The 21,223-nt window shown below is 38.8% G+C and overlaps 1 protein-coding gene across 29 annotated transcripts in view; it reads right to left on the bottom strand.

Annotated features, from left to right (window-relative positions):
• DAB1 (DAB adaptor protein 1) overlaps window positions 1-21,223 on the bottom strand; it is a 434,139-nt gene that overhangs the window by 34,581 nt on the left and 378,335 nt on the right. For 22 of the 29 annotated variants that reach the window (XM_064665096.1, XM_064665105.1, XM_064665095.1 and 19 more), the window contains 4 exons: window positions 4,210-4,341; window positions 3,505-3,624; window positions 2,873-2,911; window positions 1,480-1,545 (listed from right to left, as the gene is read on the bottom strand). In XM_064665096.1, coding sequence (XP_064521166.1) covers window positions 1,480-1,545; window positions 2,873-2,911; window positions 3,505-3,624; window positions 4,210-4,341 — 357 coding nt within the window. The remainder of the gene's footprint in view (window positions 1-1,479; window positions 1,546-2,872; window positions 2,912-3,504; window positions 3,625-4,209; window positions 4,342-21,223) is intronic. The other 7 variants (XM_064665117.1, XM_064665122.1, XM_064665118.1 and 4 more) reach the window with 1 other exon arrangement.

Genomic DNA, 21,223 nt, shown 5'->3' with positions numbered 1-21,223 from the left:
ACACCAGTACCTTGAGATGAGGCAAGACCTCACTACCTGTTTATCATCTTTAATTTCCATTTTAAGGAAAAGAAATTCCTCCAGAATTTCCTCCATAAAGTCCTCCTGTTCATTAGGCCATTCCTCAGAATACAGTTCCAGATTGTTTTCCACCAAGGTTCGCTCTAAGATCTACAAACACTGTGAGCAACAGCCCCATTTTGCTTCCTTCCACCAGCACTTCTCTAAAATGTCACTAAAAGCTCCGTACTTTGATGAACAACAATCGGCATTTTTTTGCCTGAATGCAGTTCTCATGGGATTTTTGTTTGCAGCATAAACCTGACAAATAGAGAAGTAATTTTTTAACATGCTGAAAACAGTCAAACTTTCAATACTGAAAATGTTCAGCCTTAGGCAGACTCTCACCTTGAGAGCTTTGCATGCCTTGGTCTAGAGATGCAAAAAGATACATATTCCAGTGGGGGTTGTGGGGGTGCCAGGAGATCAGAAGAGATAGATCAAATGAATCTCATATTAATGACCCTGTAATGGTTATTTTCTAATGTTTAACCTGCATTTCCCTTTCTCATTCAGCTTCTTTCTATTTTGGCTTACAGCTACACTATCCTATCATTTTTTCTATTATCTTCCTATATTTTCTCATTACCTAATACTTTTCCCTTTATTCTTTTTATTGTTCTATCCTTGCTCCTGTGTACCTTAAAATCTTTTCCTATTTGCAGATCAACCTCTAGCACAGCTAGATGAAATTCTTAATCACTGCTTGAAACTCCTTCCCCTCCACACTAAATGATTTCCTTCAATCACAGTTTTTTTTACAGCATACAAAGATTTCTGTCTATCTTCAGATTTGCCTCTAGTATGTGATACAAAATGAATTACATTACATTTTAATAAACCTTGTACTGATCCCTTGAGGATAAATTGAATGACAAAAGATTATTTTATATTACTTTCAATGCAATTTTTTGTCAGGGTGAAGAATGTGAGCTTGGGCTCTAACATAACATATATACTCTGAAAATACTTTCCCTGGTCTGGGGGATATCCCTTGGGAACTCTGAGGTTTTGCTCAGTTATTTCCTTGGTTAGCCAGAAAGAAGAGCAGTACCATCAAAATTTCTAGGAATTGCTTGGATGGTCTGGCCACTATGATATGCATGCTTCTCAGAATAGGTGTAAAAAATTCCAAAAAATTAACAGAAAAAGAGAATCCACTATTTATCACCTTATATGGTGTATTCAAAAGTTTAAGACCCTTCATAAGTTGACAAAGTTAATATAATTTGTAGAAGCTGAAATGAACAAACAACAGAAAAATCACATTGAGACCAGGCAGATAATTCACATCACCAGAATGAAATACCAAGACATTTTTGTGATGAATGAAAACTAAAAGTGAACTATATATGAAATGTGCTTTATTAAATGCTTGCAATTGCTGCAATGGAAACACCGAAGGTAGAGATTTTATACCTGATAAATGTTTTCTTCCGTTTCAGGCTCACGGATCGGCTCGTGTCCAGCCTCAAACACAATGTACTATTACACCAGCCGCCAGAGAGGAAAAGTCAAAGATGAAACAGAAGGGAAAAAGGCGATTTGGAATTCCACGTCAAAACAAAGGCAGGCATTAAAGAAACAAGTTCAAAGTACAGGCTGGCAGCAGGGCAACCAGTTTGTTGGAAAGCACCAGGTAAGGTTGTTTCATATTTCATAAATCGGCAATGAATAGCCCTAAATCTCCTCTAATGATCATTAGAGCAACTTCCTAGTTCTTTCTCACTAGGGAGACCGCCTGTGGCCCAGTATTAATTTTCTGAAGTCAACATGAATTTCGCCTTTTTTACATAATGGCAATTATTTCCACATATATTTATTATCTATGAATAAAAATGCTAAATCCAAGCTGGGAGAATAGGCTGGTGCACATGGGACAGGGCACATGGCAAAAGGCTGTCACAACATTTTTAATTTTCAGGTTCTTGCTTTATTGTGAAGAGTACAGAGTAAAACTCCTGACATTATAAAAGCTGAATAGTAATTTAGGGCATCCTCATTCTTATCATCTTTCTTGCTGCACCTCAGGCACTGTTCAATATTCACTAATGCTTGAATTGGTTCCTTTCACGTGCCTCCCACTGATATGCCTAAGTGGAGGAACACAAAATCCCCAGGAAAAAAAAAGTCAACTATTGCATATTTTTGTTTCAGCACAAAAACATAAGAATTAAAGTACATCTTTTTCTTCTTCACACTCACTAGGGTATCAGACATGAATATATTGACGTATTTCTGATAATCATCTTTGCTCCCAGACATTTTGCTTGGATGAAACAAGACTTAAATTTCAGATCTGTTATTAAATTGTAACCCAAACACCAACAAGGGAGTGTGTTACAACATCAATGTCACTGTTGTTTTTTTCCAAATATTCACCCTCTGAATTAAATTCTGGCTCCACAGAAGACAAAAACAAAATGTCAACTTATTACTATCAAAACGAGATGTCACCTTCCCTAATTCTCAAAGTAGCTCCCTTTCCAGTTAGAGTTTGTATTAAAAAATGATGACAAATCTAATTTGGAAACTTAAAATCTGGATGTACAAGCCACATTTTAAGTAATATTTATGACACATTAATCCAACTGAACATATTCTATTCTATTCTATTCTATACAGACATATGGTGCTATTACTTACAGCTTAATCTCTAAATATGCTACTTTCTATAAAAATCGTAAAGGTTTCTCACAAGACCTATCTCGGTAAGTTTCAAAACATCTTGTTAAAGGTTTTGGCTGTGTTTGAAGATAACATATATCTAGTCATTTCTGAAACTCCAAGGCCATACAGCTTCAGAAATTACCTGGTATACAGGATCTTCTACATCTTCTTCCAAAATTGTCTACAGCAAAGTAAGAGGACAGGCAGTAAAAGCAAAGAACATAAACAGCAGAGATAAAAGAACTGTACTCAGAAATTAAAGGACAGCAAAGAAATAAGCAAAATTGGCAGGTAAGTATATAGTTTTGTTTCTTTAGGATACAGATAAAGTCACATTAGTGCACAAAGTAACTTTATTCAAGTTTCATCCGAGTTTAACAATCTGCACCTCATTTGCTTTGACTCAAATACACACATTCAGAAATATATTTAACCTTCCCTAAAGTATCAGACACTGTTAAAACCTGACTTACAACACTGACCTTCATTAAAGTTTTCCTTCTGAATTAGAAGAAACACTAGGCAGGAAATGAGCAGATCATTTCCATTTCCTAAACAGGTTCATCACACCCCAAGTGACAGCTTTCATCACTTTAATCCTATGTCTGAGCTCACGATGGCTGTTGGGTTCACACTGGTCCGTTTGAAGCCAACACCGTTCAAACCCATTGCTGTTAAGAAGTGCTGAGGATGCTCAGTGCCTCTTTGGAGCAACTTGGGGGGGATACTTCAAACCAAGCTTTTCTTGGCAGTAGTCTAAGCTTATTCGTGTACCTGGTATACCGCTTGTTCACACTGTTTGTCCTTTTGTGCCTTTTTTTCCATTTCTTCCCTTTGTTTCAGTTCATAGATGAGCTGAAACAGGTCTCTCAAGTCCAGGATTACTGGTTCAGCCTATGGAAGCAAAAACAGGAAGGAAAATTTCTGCATGGGAAAACATACACCTCTTATCCCACCCTGCTGATAGAGCAGTTACAGCATCTCCACAATTGAACCTCATATAGAATTAATTTCTATCTTAGCATCCAGGCTTGGGTTAATTTCTACTGAACTAACTATACTTGAAAATTAATTATAATTATAGTTATGAATATAAAAAGCATTATGAATATAAAAGGCATATGCATGAATATAAAGGCAGAATTATTAGTGGTTTCACATCCGACAGAATTACAGTAGACTATACACAATGTAGGTTTCAGTGAGTACAGGAATATAACCAAACTTATCTGCATCCAGTCTAGCTTAGCCAGAAAGGAAAACAATAAGAAATGATCATGAAAAACTGGAAATAATGAAATACATTCCCTTTTGCCCAAGCTGGTTTCATTAACTTGCTATTTAGGAACATCTAAGCAGACACCCACATCTAGTGTAGCAGAATCAGAAACAACCCAAGATTGGCCTCTTGAATAGCTTGCTATGAACAGCTTTTTAGTTGAGTTACATGGTAGAAAATGACAGTGATTTGATACTTACTGCCTGGGCTGTTTTTATTGCCACAAATCTATGATTCCCCTCCTTTCCACATACATATCCGAACGCTCGGTGGTCTGTGATATCCTTTGCGATGTATGAAATCTCATGAACTGCATGGTGATGCTGTAGTAGCTATTAAAAAACAAAATAGTAGAGAATTACATCAAAATGTTGGATTAAAAAACAGTATAATTTTTCTTTCATCAGTGCTTTACCTGGATCTCAATTCACCTATGGAATTCAAACAAGCAAACACATCCTGGTATCAAAACCAATTAATATCTGAACTCTTTAAGCCTGTTTTTTTCTCAAAATCTAGACAAACTTGACTTGCTTTAGTAAGTCGACTAAGAGCTTCCACTGAAGATTTTTCTTGGTGTCTTTTAGTGAGATATAATTAAATAAAAAATGTGCTTCCTAGTTATTACCTACCTATTACATCTGAGGCACAGAATCAGTATTTGTAGGTATATATATAAGCAGGGGCTGCAGATACCTGTAGCTTCATACAGGATGACTCTGAGGCCAGGCTGCTCTGCAGGAGCTGCAGAGCTACAGCTGAGATCTCCAATATCTCTAAGAATTGGTACCAGACCTGCTTTATCTCTGCAGCACTCAGCATCAGCCAGTGAGAGAGATTTCATTTCAAGCAGTAATAGAACTACAAACAATTATTTTCCCCAGAAAACTAATGGAAATGCAATTATTCAACTTGAAATCATGCTAAATGCAAAAGTTCACATTTTACTTAACATTCCACTTTGGTGAACTGTAATAATAAAAAGACTCAATTTTGTTTTAAATGTATGAGTAAAACTCTCCTCAAAGTCAGGACACAAATCTAAGACTCCTATAAGCATCTCTTGTAGTGCCAGAATCTTTCTCACTCTGGCCTAAATAGTATTCTATTATCAAAGTAATAGAGAAGTATTTCTACTTAGAATGATGTCCTTGAAAAGCTTATCTAAAACAATCTATTATTCAATTTCTACCTTCTCATATATTGACCTGCTCTTATATCCTCTAGGGATAATGCTATTTCTGAGAGCAGGCAAAGCCTCACAAAGAATTCTTTTGAGGTCCAGATTCCTGCTGGTTTTGAGAAAAGCACATTTTGAAAACCAGCATGGTATCCAGGCAATCTCTAAACAACCAGTTATTTTTAGAGTTTTGAAAAAACCAAACATTTTAAAATTCAAAAGCAGAGAGGATGTCTGTGTGCGCAAGAGAAAAGGCTAAGCGTGCGCAGGGCAAGAGACAAGCGATGGGACTTCTGTAGGACAGAGAGTGAAATCTGAAAGGAGAGGCAGCCTGCAAGAGATGGATGACTCCATATAAAACAAAAAACTGGACGTGTTTCATTTTCATTTCACAGTAAATGGCTCTTAACATCCCAAGATCAAGATTGCTTGCTCGTAGGAGAGTAGAAGTGTTGCCATTGACTTCAGGCAGAACGTGGCTGAGCTGAAGGTGCACTTCAGGCTCTCCCGGTGTGTTAAGCGTTTAAAATTAATGACAGGATCTTACTTAGATAATACAGGGATATTGATTTATTAGAGTTTTTTTGAAAACCAAGTTACATGCTATCTGTTACAATGAAATGAAATGTTCCCATCTCTCTATTCTGCATATGACAGGGAACGTTATCTCTGGCTCCTATTAAATCAAAGTCCTTTGACATTGCTTTATTGATTGCCAGGCAGCATTTTGCACTGAAATTAAACTGTGATCAGATGCCTCCTTTGTGGAATTAAATTTGAAGACCACCGTACCATGGAAGAGTATCACTCCCAACGTAAGACAGCAGATGGAGACCCTCCAATTTATTTAGGAATCCTCACTCACTATTACACTTTTAATGGTTATGATATTTTACATACTGCATCAACAGAAGTATAAATTAAGTAAAGGTGACTGCAACATTATCCTTTTAGGTATTTTACTGGATGGCATGTCTAGGAAGAGTTTTTCATTTGTTTGAGGGATACTGAGTTGGAACATACACATGAAATGCAATGTTGTATGCACACATCTGTACTCAAATGTAGATATAAACACTTCTTTGTACATGTTTTTTCACCGTCCTTCATTCACCTAATGTGTCCTTTATACATATTACAATACTCTATTATTTAACAAGTTCCTGATTTTTTGCTCTTGCAAAGCAGAAATGGGAGTCCTGTTGCAATCAGGAGAGATTCACCACTGTAAAATGAAAGATCAGAACTGCATCCCTTCTGTAAATATTTATTTAAGGACTCAGCCTGCCCAGGACCCTGCAGAGCCCTTCACAGCAGTGAAATGTGTGCTAGAGCGAAGGACAGCAGAAGGGACAGCATGAGGAGAAACACCATCTCATTCAGTCACCCAACAGAGACAGACACTTGAGGCTATCTATAAATACTCTTTCCATGTTTGGATCAGATGTGTGTCTGATGCATTTGCATAGATTAATCTGTCCCATTAAATGAGGTCAACCAAAAGAAATGTTATGTTTATCCCTCAGATTGTAACTGCTCACATGTAGCCACCCCCTCGCTACTTGATATGAAAGGAAATGAAACAAAAGCCACACAAATTGCTTAGAGCAGAATGGCTGGTCAGTGCTCACAAGCTGATCTGCCCCTCTTTCTCTCCATCCTCTTTTTTTTAATGTGTTTAGTATTTTCAAGTCTTTACCATGACTAAATCCTGTCTCTAGTGGTCAAAAGCACATAAATGAATTATTTCATAACTTGACACCCCTGTATGCCAATGCTGATGGATTCCATCACACACTATTGGGTATTTTTACTGTATCTGTGCCGAGAGCTGCTACGAACCATTTACCAATTCTTAAGTGAGGTATCAAATTGTTTTGGTGTGCTGCAGTACGACAGAACAAATTATAGAGAAGACTTAATTTGTATTATGGTTCAATACAGTCAATTATATACTGCAGAGATTAAAAAGTAATTTAACATTTAAGTTTCAGTTGTTAAAAAAAATCCACTGCCTCCAAATTATTTTAGGTCTCCTGTGATTTTTAGTTATTGTTGGAAACAGAGATTTTGAATGGAAGCACAGATAAAGTCTCAAACTGGCTAAGAAGACAATCTTCTGATACACCAGTCCTTTTTAGGCTAAACATGACATCATAATCATATTTTATTCATACACTAGAAAGTTTTTACCTGGTGTTAAAATTAAAAAGTCCAAAATACCCACCACCACCAAGGCTGCTGTCTTGCCTCTTCTCCTTAAGTTTGCTCTGGTCTCTCCCACTGGCCATTATTTTCTCTCCTTGTCTCCATTCTATCGCCCGCTTCTCCTCTTCCCCCAGGTTGCTCCCTGTACATCACACTGAATTGATTTAGCTGCCTCTGAGATCTGTAGCATTTCTAATTTCCCTCAGGCTGCTTGGCACCTATCATAAATTTTTTCACCCCTTATCCTCATCTTGCCCCTTTATTTCCATGCTGTAGCCTCCAGTGCCACTAAATCAATTAAGTCAATCAATTAAGTACTTGGAGGGTCCAGCAATCATGTCAAATATGTGAGTTAGGTGGCATGAGAAAGTCACTGCTTTACTATCGCTATTTCTCTTTTAATGAGGTTGTCTATTTAGTGGACCCTGGGGCACAGCGTTAAGAGCCTCAACAAAAATACCCTGCAAGCTGCAAAGCCTTCTAGAAAAGCTGCCCCACCGAATGCAGGAAGCAGGTTCCACACAATATTATATCCATAAGGACAAGTTTCACAGGGATTTAGTCTGCACAGCCTTTCACCTTGAGCATCTAAATGGTGAACCTGGTTTCAAATAGGTGGGATCAACTGGCAGCTCCACCAACAATGGATACTGGGATACTGGGAGACAGACATGGACCAAGCATCCTTGAGTTTCTATTCCTGCCTATTCACTTCTACCACATTTGAATAAGCAGCAATACACTTTAAGTGTCACAAAAAGCTCCCCAAACATCAAAGTTACCCATCAAACTGCAAAATTCTTAATGGATTAATAATAAAATAAGTTTGTGGACTATAGATTCAGTCATGCTGCTGTCTACCTTCAAGTCCCCTGTATTCCAACTCAGCAGCATATAAGGAAATCAGGCCCTGTATGTTCAGGAATACCACTGAAAAAAATCACAGAAATTGAACCTCACATGGAAAATTAATGGTAAAGCCTTAACAACAAGCTTAGCAAACCTTAAGTGCAATAGGACATCGACCATTACCTACTGCAACACATTCAGTGAAAACAATGACTTGTAAACCACGTGAGTGGCTCTGAGATTAATTTTATCTCATTGCTGCAAGAAACGTGGGTGTGATACAGATGATTCTCCCTCACTACACCCAGGAGGCTGCTGTGTTTCTTAACAGGGCTCAAGATGTGTATGCTATAGCACTTGGTCAAATGTTCTTCATGGTCATTTCCTTACAATTCCTGTTTGTTTTATCATAGATTTGCAGGGATCGGGGGGACAACAACTGGCCACAAGCATTTCTCCAATTGCCTGTGTTTGTGCTGCAGTGCTTCTCTGCTGTTTCGTTAAAATGCACTCATAGTAGGGTGGTCTGGAGCTGCTCATCTCCACCATAAACACCCCACAGTCCATACAAGTGCCCCATGGCAGCGGGGTTGGAATTTGATGATTTTTAAGGTCCCTTCCAACCCAAACAATTCTATGACATGAAACACCTAAAGTTATGAAGATTTCAGTATTTGGGAGGCATTTCCTGGCACTGGCCAAGATGATCAGTTTTGGTCATAAAAAGAGTATAATGGAACATACTAACAAAGATTAGGAACTGAACCCTTTTGCTGTAGGAGACTGAACATGTGCTATGTCCTACTCAGCCAAAATGAATCAGTCCAATCCTGAATCTGAGGCAGAGCCACTCATGGAATGTAGGCCGAGCAATAGGTTATGGACTTTCCATCTGCAAAAAACCCACCCCAAGAACAAGAGTAGAAAAGGAAAATGTAACCTCTGGAGCGTTCTCCAGGCCTGAAGAGACTTCTCAGACAGTAGCCTTTAAGCCTGTCTTCACAATGAGAGAAAATAAATCTGTCTAATCCCTGTGCTTCTTCCACACACACTGATTTCGCAGACAATAACCTAAAGAAAGACTTTTCCAAGTGCCAACTACTAAAAGGCGTTTCAGTGCGCAAGCTTTGCAATAAAAACACTTGGCACAAAAAGCTCCCTTTGAGATTATATGCAGATCAAAGCTTGGTCTGTGTATCACAAAAGGGCACATGAAATATGGTGCTGATAAAGAGAAGAATCAAAACAGATTTAGCCCCAGTTATCACAGACTCAGTCCCTCCAGGGGGTCAGCCGTCTGGCTGTGACACAGCACAGCACCCAAAGACGTGTAAATTTAATTTCCTTTTAATAACAGTAACAATAATAAACTCTTAAGAGCCATTCTCTTCCTGCAGCCAAGGAGACTGAAGGAAAAAAGATTATGTGACTTCCCAAGCTTACATGGCAACGCACAGCTGAGTCAGGAGGGACGAAAGTCAGTGAGAAAGAACATATGTGTAAGGATAAGCACATCTTCAAGTGAAGGGCTACACTCAGCTCAGTCTATACACTCCACTCTAAATAAAGAGAAGCACTTCACCAAAGTACCCCAGGTAGGAGCCTGTTTGGTTGGACTCAGAAAAAGAGCTTAAAAGGGTACTTCAGCCTCAGCTAAAATCCAAATTAATCCTTACCATTACCTTTGCTTGATGAAAAAAGTATCCTGCTACTGCCTGTATCTTACCTGGGGAGCAAGAGTAGCAAATTCTTAAGAGAGCAGAGCCAAGTGTCCTTGTTGGTGCCTCCTGGGACAGACACGCAAGGATGCTCTCGGCTGGCCTGGCACTGTCCTCACCCCAGACCCCTGGAGTCAATTAAGGCAGCAGGACATAGCTTTGCCAGCACAGCAGTCTAATTGTGATGAATGGATCTATGATACTGAGCTAGCTGGATGCTCCAAGAACCTAATTTGTGGAAGAGAACACCACTAAGGTAATAAACTTCTGTCCAGCTCTCATAATTTGTAATAATGTCTGACAAAGACCAGATATGAATTTAGTTATTGTTCATCGTCTTCAGAAGCAAATGCTAAGTTGCTCATGCAGAAGATCCATTTATTAGATATATGAATTTGGAAAGGAACAAAACAAAACTGGAATGCACATATGGCCAATTTCGTATCTTCACTTCAAAGGCTTTTCAATTTTTTATTGTACCAGGAACAAAAGTAGCTAGTTAAATCCAAAACCCTTGACCAATTACTATTAAGTCCAAGTTATATTTTAAATATGTACTTGCAAATATTGTTTCAGGACAAAGAAAATCCTAAAGGGCAAGGAAACATTTTCATAGAGCTTTGAAAAGACAGATGTGCTACACTAAAGCCGTGATGCTGGGCCTCCCTTGAGTCTTGTACTATTTTCTTATTGCTTCTGCATCAGACACAGTCATTGTTTTGTCAGGGTGGTTAAAGCAAAGGATTTGCACATCCATACCAAGAAGCAGCAAACCTGACCCTTGATACCAAAGTCAGTGGCCCCACTAGGCCATAAACAGCTCAGCAATGCAATATGCCCAAAATTGCAACTGAATCTATAGGCTGCAGTACATTGCTCTCCCTTGCCATCTCACTGTTTCAATGTGCTGTACAACTAACAATACTTGCCTATAAGGTATTATGACATTCTTTGGGATGGCAGCTGCCCCGTGGCCACTGCTGGGTTCCCAGGGCTGTAACACATACATAGGAGTGTATTTCCCCTTAGCACCCACCTCACCACCTTCTGCAAAACAGTCAGTAGAACAAAATAGCCATAAATATGCCAATATTGCCCTCTACTCTCCAGTGAAAGCTTTCACACAGCTAAAGTGCACCACCTTTGACCATGCCTTGTATTTTTTCCTGATAGACTCTGATGACTGTAAGACTCTTAGTGATTAAATCTCGAATTGGAAGGAGCACAATTACAATATTCAGTAATGAGACAGTTTGTTACAGCATCACTGAACCTCTCCATATTTTTACTGTGTTCATCTTTGTAGCTTGTGAATGTCTTTTGAGCAGCCTTTACTTTTTACAAGGTTCTTTTGTTCCTTTACACCAACATTTCTCACCTCCTGAAATGCTTTTGATTTACAAGAACAGCACAAGAAATTCCTTCATATAACTCCTTGGAGATATGGAGGTAATTTTTTTTTGCTTTAACTGTCTCAGATCTTAACTGCTTCAGATTCAGCAAGCATTATCAGTCACCCTCTTCTTGCAGCCTGTGATTTGAAAAACTCATCAGTGAAAGGCAGCCGCTGATTCTCTTGATTTGTCATGCAAACCCCATAAAGCAGAGCTTGCAAAGATCACAAAAACCCTACTCACACTGGCAGTGTTAAAATTTAACCTGCACTGAATAGTCATCAAACAACAACTTCCTTGAACCATAAATCTAGTTGCACAGTGTTACAAACTTTACTGGAAAAGGGGAAAAAGGACAAGGGGGATTTATTTTATATTTCTCTATTTATCTCCCAGATACTCTCACTAATTTAGTAAGACTTTAAAGGGGGTTGAGAGACAGTACATGTACAGAGTAAAAAGGGATTCTGTGAATTCACAGAATTATACTGTGTATAATCAGTATGTTTGTTGTGTTCATGAGCCAATTGAAAATTACACAAAACAGTCAAGAATTTCAGGACACAATTTTTATACCTTTCAAATATAAAAGTGATTTCATAATCAGAAATAAACCAAAGCATAGATGCAAGACATCCTGTGTTACACAATGATAGATTGATTTCAGTGGCACAGTAAAGAACGGGACAGCAACCACTCAGCCCAACTCTTCCTCTCTAACAGCTTAATTATCTAGTGGCCAATGTATAATTCTACAGCAGCAGCTAAAGTTGACATCCTGAAATCTCTCTTCCACAGACACTGGTTTGGTTATGAGAATCTTGAGTTTATCTTTCATATCACAGACAGCTTTTCAGCCTACCCTTCTCTACTACTACTTTTGCTGAAATTCATCATCATGAGAAATCCTCCTGGATCCCAGAAGAGACATCTGAACTGCTGGATATTTTTTTCCAATGCAGAACAGGCCTGAGAGGCAATGGCAGATGTTTTGAAAAGACTAAGGAACAACCTCTGCCTTTACTGTAAGATCTCAGATGATTCCATAACTGGAGGTGTACAATTGCAGAGCATTCTAACCGTGTTGAAGGTGCTGAAGGCTATTGATGGACTTGAGGTACCTGCTCGTTAGCAAAAGATGACTCTGGAGTGATGGGTTTTACAGTTCAGAAACAGCATCATGAACTACCTATCCCGGTCATAAAGACCATGACATTTTGTTTTCACTCTTCCTGCAGAAGAGAGTAAACCTTTTCCTTTGAGTTACAATTGCTCATATAAATAAGCTTCAGAGAATCCCATAAATGGGATCATTCATCAATAAATCCTTCATTTGTTCAGGTCCCACAACAGACACTTCGCCTTGGATATAAACCATCCATAGCAACATGACAAGTGTGCACAGCACTTGAGCCCTAAGATATGAATAAAATAAAATGTAAAAGATAAACCTCAAAGAGACTCTAAAAAAGAACAAAGAACTTGCAGGTAATTTTTTGCTCAATTTTCCTTTTTTCTGTCCCCTGCATTATCCCAAGGTAGGAATTTCTGGAGCTGCACTTAGTAGGTGCTTGGCACATCTTGTTTCAAGAGTTCTACATTTCAACTCAGGGAATAGGGAGTATTTGTAACCTCTGCCCTGGCATCTTCCAAAAGAGATCTCTAAAGCCCCCATTTGCACATTGCAATGCCCAGAATTGTTTCTTCCCTGCCCATTTTCATGTAAAGCAGGCTTAATGTTTAGTTTTAGTCTTCTGCTCCTAATTGAAATCTCTAAAAGCAAACTTTGATTAACACTCTGCATGCAAACCTGGCTCAGCTGAGAGCACAGCTCAACTCTGTTTGCTTTTCTCTCTCCTTGCCTTAGTTTTCTGTCCTGGCCATGGGTGTCACACAGGGTCTGCCTTTCAGAAAAGCTCTCTGGCAGTGCTGCCCTCACCTTCTACTTAAAAGCATGCAGTAAGGCCTTTCACAGCTTTGATGAATGGATGCTGGCTTGTTTTCTACTACTTATTCCTTTCATTCTCCCCCTCCTTTACAACTTTTGTGCACAGCACATCTTCTCCTAATCAAACCTGAGCTTACTCATTACTTTGCTCAGCCCTGAGCCTTAGGCACATACAGGTTACACTCACACGTGCTTTTCACTTTAAAGCACTTCCAAATTTCTGTATCATCCACAGGAAAGCATTTGGCTAATTAAAGATTGCAGAAGGCTGCATATAAAACCTTCTACAAACCAACTCGTCCCTTTTAAAAGCAAGGACATAATCAAAAAGTTGGGTTCGAACCCATATTTTGACTATCTAAAAAGAAAAAAAAATACTTTGAGCTATGCAGAGCCAGGGCTAGGAGCCATATGTTGTATTTTCAGATACCTAGACTTCTTATTTGCTTTAAATGTCAAGGCACTCCAATTAATTAGTGTTCTGCCTCACCTATTCACAATGCTGCCTTTGAAATCAGCAGGAATGTCGCTGCAGAGCACAATGACGCAGAATTAGGATGGGACCCACAAAGGATTAAGAAGTATTAACAGCAGAGACAGGTAGAATGCAACAATTCGGGGACACGTCAGGCACTGCTGTAATTCCACGATTACCACTGGGCGCTGGGAGCACAACAGGAGATGCTGTTCCAGCCCCCGGGCTCTGTGACACATGGCTGCCCACATGCTGAGCACACAGTGCATACACCACAAAGGTCATGGAGTACAATGATCGCATTTAGGAGGACAACTTCTATGCCCAGTTATTTTTATATCAGGCAAAGCTCTACTGGTATCTGAAATTTATTACTTATTCAACCGAAAGATGGGGATAAAAGCAGGTATCTGTATTTGCTAAGTGTTGTTAAATAAGAGCAGCCAGTGGCAGTGGTCTTGCCTCCTCCTTCCACAGGACCACTTATGACATAAACTAGGAGGGAAAATAAAGCTGTTTATTTACCTCTATCAGACTGAACAAAGCTCTTGCTGACTTCCCTGTAAACACAAACATGTTCCTGAGGGCAGAACATCATCCATCAATTTAATTTCCAAAAGGTATCTATTACTATCATCCTGCAAACTCCTGGGATAAATTTAAAAGTAATCCTTCCTGCAGTTTCTCTCTCCCATTGCCCTGACAGTGAAGGACATCTGTCCCCCTTGCATCTGACCCCAGCAGTAGGAGAGGTTAAACAGCCCAAAATGTAGCACAGGAATTCAGAAACATCCTTGGTACTATTGCTACTACCAGGGCAAACCCAAAATTGCAGAGCAGCCTACCAGATAAAATGCACTGAATAGGAAGGAAAATCACCAGCACACCTGGGGTGTAATGTTTCCCAGCCATCTCCACCAAGGAACACTGGATTTCAAAGGGGGATGTAACTTTCTGTTCTGGCACCTGCTGAAGGTCCCCCACTGCTCTCCAGGGAGGTTTCAGAGCATCTCAGCTGCCTGTGCTATTATTATGTCAGCACTTCTCTTGCTAAATCCTTTCCCAAGCAGTCTGCAATCCAGTCATTGTAATTCCAGGTGTGCTGAAAATGGGCCTGACATTTTCCTCTACTGTGTGATGCATTAACCTGTCTTAAAAATGCCAATACTTGCACATAACTCTGTATTTTGGGTGCTCTTCTATAAGACAAAATTGCAGCTGGAAAAAGGAATATGGTTCTGCTGGAGACAGCAGGACCACAATGTGCCATTCACATCCTAACTTATTTATCTGGATCACAAAAGGGTAGTGACTACAGGCAAACCTCCCTCCCCCCCTCAGTATAACTCTAGACTATGACTTTTCTGCCATGGGACAATAGGAGGGATCCTGTGCAGCTCCACTATGTAACAGGACTCATGACGACAAACATGTTGATTTTCAACTTCTTAGCAAAATTCACCCCAAATTCTGGTTAAGCATATCAAACATTTAAATGATACAAAATCAGAAGTTTTGGCATGTAATTTTTACTACAACAGCTCTGCACATAGATACCCATCCCCATATGCAATGGAAGCCAAATGGCAATTGGGAATATGCCAATGTTCATAATATCTATTATTGGGAACTATATAAATCACTGTCGTAACAATGTAATAGTGAGATTCTCCATACCATAAAGCAGAATGCATGTAAGCACTACTTCCTTTTCTTAAATCCATCCTGGGGTGCTTGGATTAAACAACAGGAGGCCAGATACAGCCAAATGAGACCATCACTAAACTCACAAAATCTCATTTTCTGCCTCTTTGAAAGCAATCAACTTTTTACCCTTTTCACACTGAAAAAACATAACTACAACAAAATCGCACAAATTATTTCAATTTGGATAAAATGTCTGGAATAGCTTTATTTTATCTTCATGCCAATTAGGGTCAGAAATCTCACAAGGCAGTTCCTGCAGATTCTGACCACAAGAAGGCTGAACTCAGCTCCAGATCAGAGCTTTTCCAGATGAGAGGAATGAGAAAATTTTCAGCCTTCCTCTGTATGCCAAGCATTAGGAGGGAAGACATAAGGTTCAAACCAAAGCTCTAGAACCCCAAGACTTCACAATGTACAAAATCACACCCAAATTTTGCCTTCTGGGTTCTTTTTTTTCCATGGGAACAAAACTGCCATAACAGATAGGGCTTTTACAATCCTCATACAGCAAACTGGGCATCCAAAGAATGTAACTCTGTGAGCTTGTGGCTATTAAAAATCCCTGTGGAGCACTCTGAACTACCCAAACTGTCCAGGGCTCAGTTTGGAGGGCCAATAATAAATGAATTACAATAGTCAATAAGGGATGTAATTAAGCCAGTAGGTTCTTCTGACATTTACATTTTGCTAACTGTCAAACATTATTCATGAAACGTGTTATTGTTTCCCTTTTGAAGTATCAAAAGACTATAAATACCTTGCAAGAGTAAAATGCAGGGTGTTAAGCCCTCTACTCTGCCATATTCTAATTAGACACATTTATTGCATGTAGAACAGTAAATGCCATGTTTTACTGTTCATATTTACAAGCAAAAAGACGGAAACTGTCAAGGAACAGAGAATGACTCCCAGTCAGCCAGAGGGATCTTCTGCAGGCAGAAGCTGAGGACAATGCACAAGAAAGGCCCCAAATGTCACCATTTTCAACTGCATGTGCAAAATTTGACTTTGCTCTTTTTCAGTTATTGCTCTTTACTGTCATTACACAGTATTTTTATCACTGTAGTCCTTAAAAGTCCTCAGCATGGTCCAAGAGCCAACATTTCTTAAAAAAATTTCCTATAAATAGGTAATAATGATTAAAAAACCCCTGAATTAAAAAGGAGTTTACACTTTAATTCTAAGTTTTGAGAGCTAAGGGCCAGATGCCCCTCAGGAGACCTCCTGGATGCAGGACTGCAGTAGCTCCTCCTCATAAACCAACAACTTTGTAGCAAGGAGGTACTGCATAAACACATGTAAAGAATTCCTCCAAAGTACGATGGGCAAGACGGGAAGAGACCTGGAGGCAATTATTAGGAAAACGGAATAAATGAATGACGAATGACAGACTGACTCCTTGAAAGCTGGTAAGAGTAAAGGCAGCCATGAAGAGCCTGGACAAAACAGTTCAGCAAAGGGCTGATAAAACAGAGAAGGCAGATGCAGCATAGGAATGCAAAGGGAAGTGTGACATGATCAAAAGAATAAGCTGAGACAGCGATCTTGGCAGTCATGATGGATTTCAAAAATAAAAGCCAAATTTGTCAAGGACAAAGAAAAGGATAACAATTGAGACATGAGGTGAAGAGAGGCAGGACTGGGTTTTAACTGTAAACATGACAGTAAATGCTGTATTTCAGACTAGGTAAGGAAAACTCTGCAAGATCTGGAGTTATCCTGGATTTAAAAATCAAAAACAACACTGGGTCAAAAAGGCTGCTGAAGTTACAGGGCTGAATAATAGATGATGCTGATATTTTCCTCAACTCTCTGTAAAGGAGGTTCAGAGAGAGACCTTTGGGAGTCAGGTTTAGCCACATTAAGCTTGAGCTGTTGGGTAAACATGTAAAGAGAGGGCTGGAGAGACAGATCAAGATCTGAACAGAAGACAGAGCTGGCATCGTTTGTTTTGACACAATAACCAAATCTATAGTTGCAAATGAAATAATTCTGATAAAAAGCATGGCAGGAAGAAAAAGAGATCAAGGACAGAGAACACCCGGGAAATCCCAGATGAAAATTGCAAGGAGAGAAACTAGGGACACAGGGGATAAATCCAAAGACAAGAGTCATGGAGGCCAGGTGGAGGACTTTATGCAAAATCAGCTGATCAGGTAAGATACTCTCAAAGTACTGCACCTGAGATGAGCCATGAAGAGGCCAGCAGGAAGTTTAGGAAGTTTGGGAAGTTTCAAAGACAAAAACCACCTCTGGGAGCCCCAGGCAGAGACTATCAGCAGTCTCCTGGCCAGTACCACACTCTGGCAAACACAAAATTCAGTGAACTAATCACACCATTTCTCCTGCTCACTGCAGAGCAAGTAGAGAGCAGAAGGAATTAATTCCTTCTTTTATTTCTATTTTTAAGTATTCAGAGATGCTCGGTGATAGAGACTTGACAGTTTGACATTTCATCTGCTCCAGCACATGTGCTTCAAGGAATAACTACAGATTCATAATCGTACCTCGATTTCTGGTCACAGATGCCAAAACCAACAGATTTCCAGTAAAGTCAAGAAGTACCTTTGGTACATTTTAAATGAGGTATTTTCTGCCAAAACTGAGAATTTTAATCTTGTTAAAATTTTCTTTCAGCCAAGTTTAGCTGTCCTGTTAGCAATCTATCAGCATAATTAACACCATCATTCACATCAAATAGAGAAGAGCAGCAAACCCAGGGGTTATCAGCATAAACCTCTTGGAACACGCTGGAAGCTTTATAGAAAGAACTTTGAGAAATCTGTGCATTAAAAGGTCAAGAGAGCTCAAAGGTTCAGGAAGATGGGCAAGATGTTGGCATCCAAAACACTGTTTGGAACATACCAGTGCCATAACATTATCTCAACAGAAGAGAATGACATGACATGAGGACAAAGAGACTTAAGACTTAAAGCAGAAACATAATCACCAGTTCTGTGGCCATCATGAAAAGGAAAATTAACTTTTTTGTATGAAATGCTACAGGTAAGGTCTAGTCCCCCTCCCATGGAAGAGGGAAGTGCTATTCACTAGTGCTATTCAGTGCTATTTGAGGTAGGTAAACCTCAAAAACAATAAAATAAAATCCTCATCAAAGATAACGAAGGTTGGAGTACCAGGTAGGTAACAGTAACAGATAGTCAACATGGAATACATGTATTTATACATACAGTTTTCCTTTCTGGATTTCATACTAACAGCCTGAAGAAAATGTCTACAAATTAAATTCATAAAACCTGAGTAACACACTGCAATACTTCTCTGTAATACTGTAACCCCATTAGATACCTTTTTTCCTAGAAATTTTACAATCCCACAGGTTGTGCCCTGTATTTCTTAAAGATATGAGTTAATATCTCTGAAAGACAAGCCAGTCCCTCTAAAGTGCAGAACAGACAATGCAAATGAAACTCACTTTTAGGGTGCTACACAGGACAAAATAGGAAAAAAATGGTGAGATGACTGTCATCTTCATCAACTGGGTTACAATCCATCTGTTCAGGGTATTTGCCATAAATAAACAAGATACTGACACCAATCTACCATGCTTTTTGGACAATGGAGGAATCTAGATAAATAATTAAGCTACAACAATACCTCATACAGAGCTATATATTATGGCATATTCTGGTAATTTGCATATCCGTGGTTTATTTAAAATTTTACTTTAACAGAAACAATACTTTAAAGCCAAATAGTAATTTTTTGCTTTTATCTTATTTCTTTCTCACAATGTCTGAGTTTTCCATTAAAGTCAACTAGAAATAACAAGAGTTTAGAAGCACAGCTCACTGCATGAATGTAGAAGAAAATGTTTTCCCGAGTATATTTTATAGAATTTAATTATTAGTTTCAAATACATTTTTGGAAAGTAATCTACAGTAAACAAAGATTTATTGTCACATAAATAAACAATGAGACAATTACAGGCTCTTCATGGAGCCCATATTAGTCACGCACATCTAATGAAGCATTACTAAGCTATCACAGGGAGATGGCCTGATGTGTGTGATTAACAAAATAACACTCATAAATAGCTAACCAACAATGATGGGCCTTTAAAAATTTTGCATACCCTTCTATATGCAGAGTTATGGCTTTTGTTGCTTTCTAAAGAAATCACCAACCACTAAGTTCCACCCTGAAAAGGAGAATATTAAATAACATAATGCAATTATTTGCATTTTTGCCTTCTACATGCTTTTGAAAATATAAAAGAACTCTCATGAAATATGACTAATGAAGAATATACTGCAGTATGAGATATAACCAAGATGGATATGACAGAATAAATGATGAAAAATTATTTTCATATAATATGCAGCCATGAAATCTCTCAAGTGGCAATGGGTAGAGAAAGCATGGGTTTAGCAATAATTATGGTAGATTTTTTTATGTTAAAAAAACAAAGAGATGTATTTCCCTTCTGTGAGGTATATATTTGGCAAACATATTCTGGAGAAAGCAAGTGGGATGGATGGATCCATGGCATGGAATGATGGAATATAAGAAAGGATTGTTATTATTTCTATTGCAGTGCTGTAGAACTATATCGTATTGCATCTGCAGTGTAAACTCACAGCAAATCCTTCTTGCATTTTTCTTGGTGAGATAAACTCTTTCCAAATGATATTCCACCTTCACCCTAGTCTCCTTCATGGATAAATTTACTCAAAGGGCAGAATTCCTGATGGCTGGAATAATAGCATTATTAAAATCAATATTTTTTGATGAATATTAGGTCTGGAACATATTAAAGAGAGCTATAAAGTACAGGGGGAAAAAACCCTGCTTATCATTTTCAGTAGTAACCCAACTACAGCCTTTCATCTGTAACGAATTATGGAGTAATTCCCCTAAATCATCTGTATGAAGTCAGCTATGACACTGCCAATTTCAAAAAAAATTTGCTAGTTTTGAGCTACAAATTGATTTTTTTATTGTGATAAATTAAAATCCAATGGCAGCCTACAAGACATTCAACATACAGAAGCCCACATTTTTTCAGAATAATTTTTTCTCTTTTCTATCACACCAGACTGCCACTGTGGCGGACGTGATAGCAATAGCCAATGGTAAAAGTTAAGAAAGGACATTCTGAAGAGGTAAATAATCTTTAAAAATAAACAATAAACGAGCTCTGTGGCCCAAAATATCCTTTTGGGAATTCCAAAAGGATGGAAATACAACTAAGGGAGACAGCAATGTGGGGGGCAGAGCGGGCTGTTAAAGGAGGAGAAAGCAAATGCAGGATTATCTGGCTGTTCCCTATTAAGGGCTATTTTTTTCCCTATTGTATGAATGTAAACATTAGTCTCCAAACTTTATAAACTCCAAAGTTTAACATGGATATCAGAAGATCAGTGTGAGAGAAACATAACCTTTTTGCAACCCCTTTTGCTTCCTTCCCATCAAAAGATCCAGGCCAAGAAACTGTACATTCCCAGTTTTGCCAGCTTGTGGGATTTTTCTAAATCAAGGATGGGATTGTCAGTGTTCTGCATCACCTAATTTTGCCTTCTAGGCGGCTCCTCATCATAGCAGTGATGCAGCTTTCTTTGGGGTCATTTTAGCACAGAGACATCGAGGTGAGACTACACAGATGGTCTCATTTACTGCTCTGCCAGCTGACATCTCTCAGCATTCCACCAGGATGAGCCATAGCTGTATGGATGAGACATGGTGCATCACCCCTAAATATTTGTCTCTTGTGC

This window comes from Pseudopipra pipra, chromosome 9 (assembly GCF_036250125.1).
Source record: "Pseudopipra pipra isolate bDixPip1 chromosome 9, bDixPip1.hap1, whole genome shotgun sequence".
NCBI classification, from domain to species: domain Eukaryota; kingdom Metazoa; phylum Chordata; class Aves; order Passeriformes; family Pipridae; genus Pseudopipra; species Pseudopipra pipra.
Note: the sequence above shows the minus strand (reverse complement) of the source record. Positions and strands in the feature narration are given on the sequence as shown.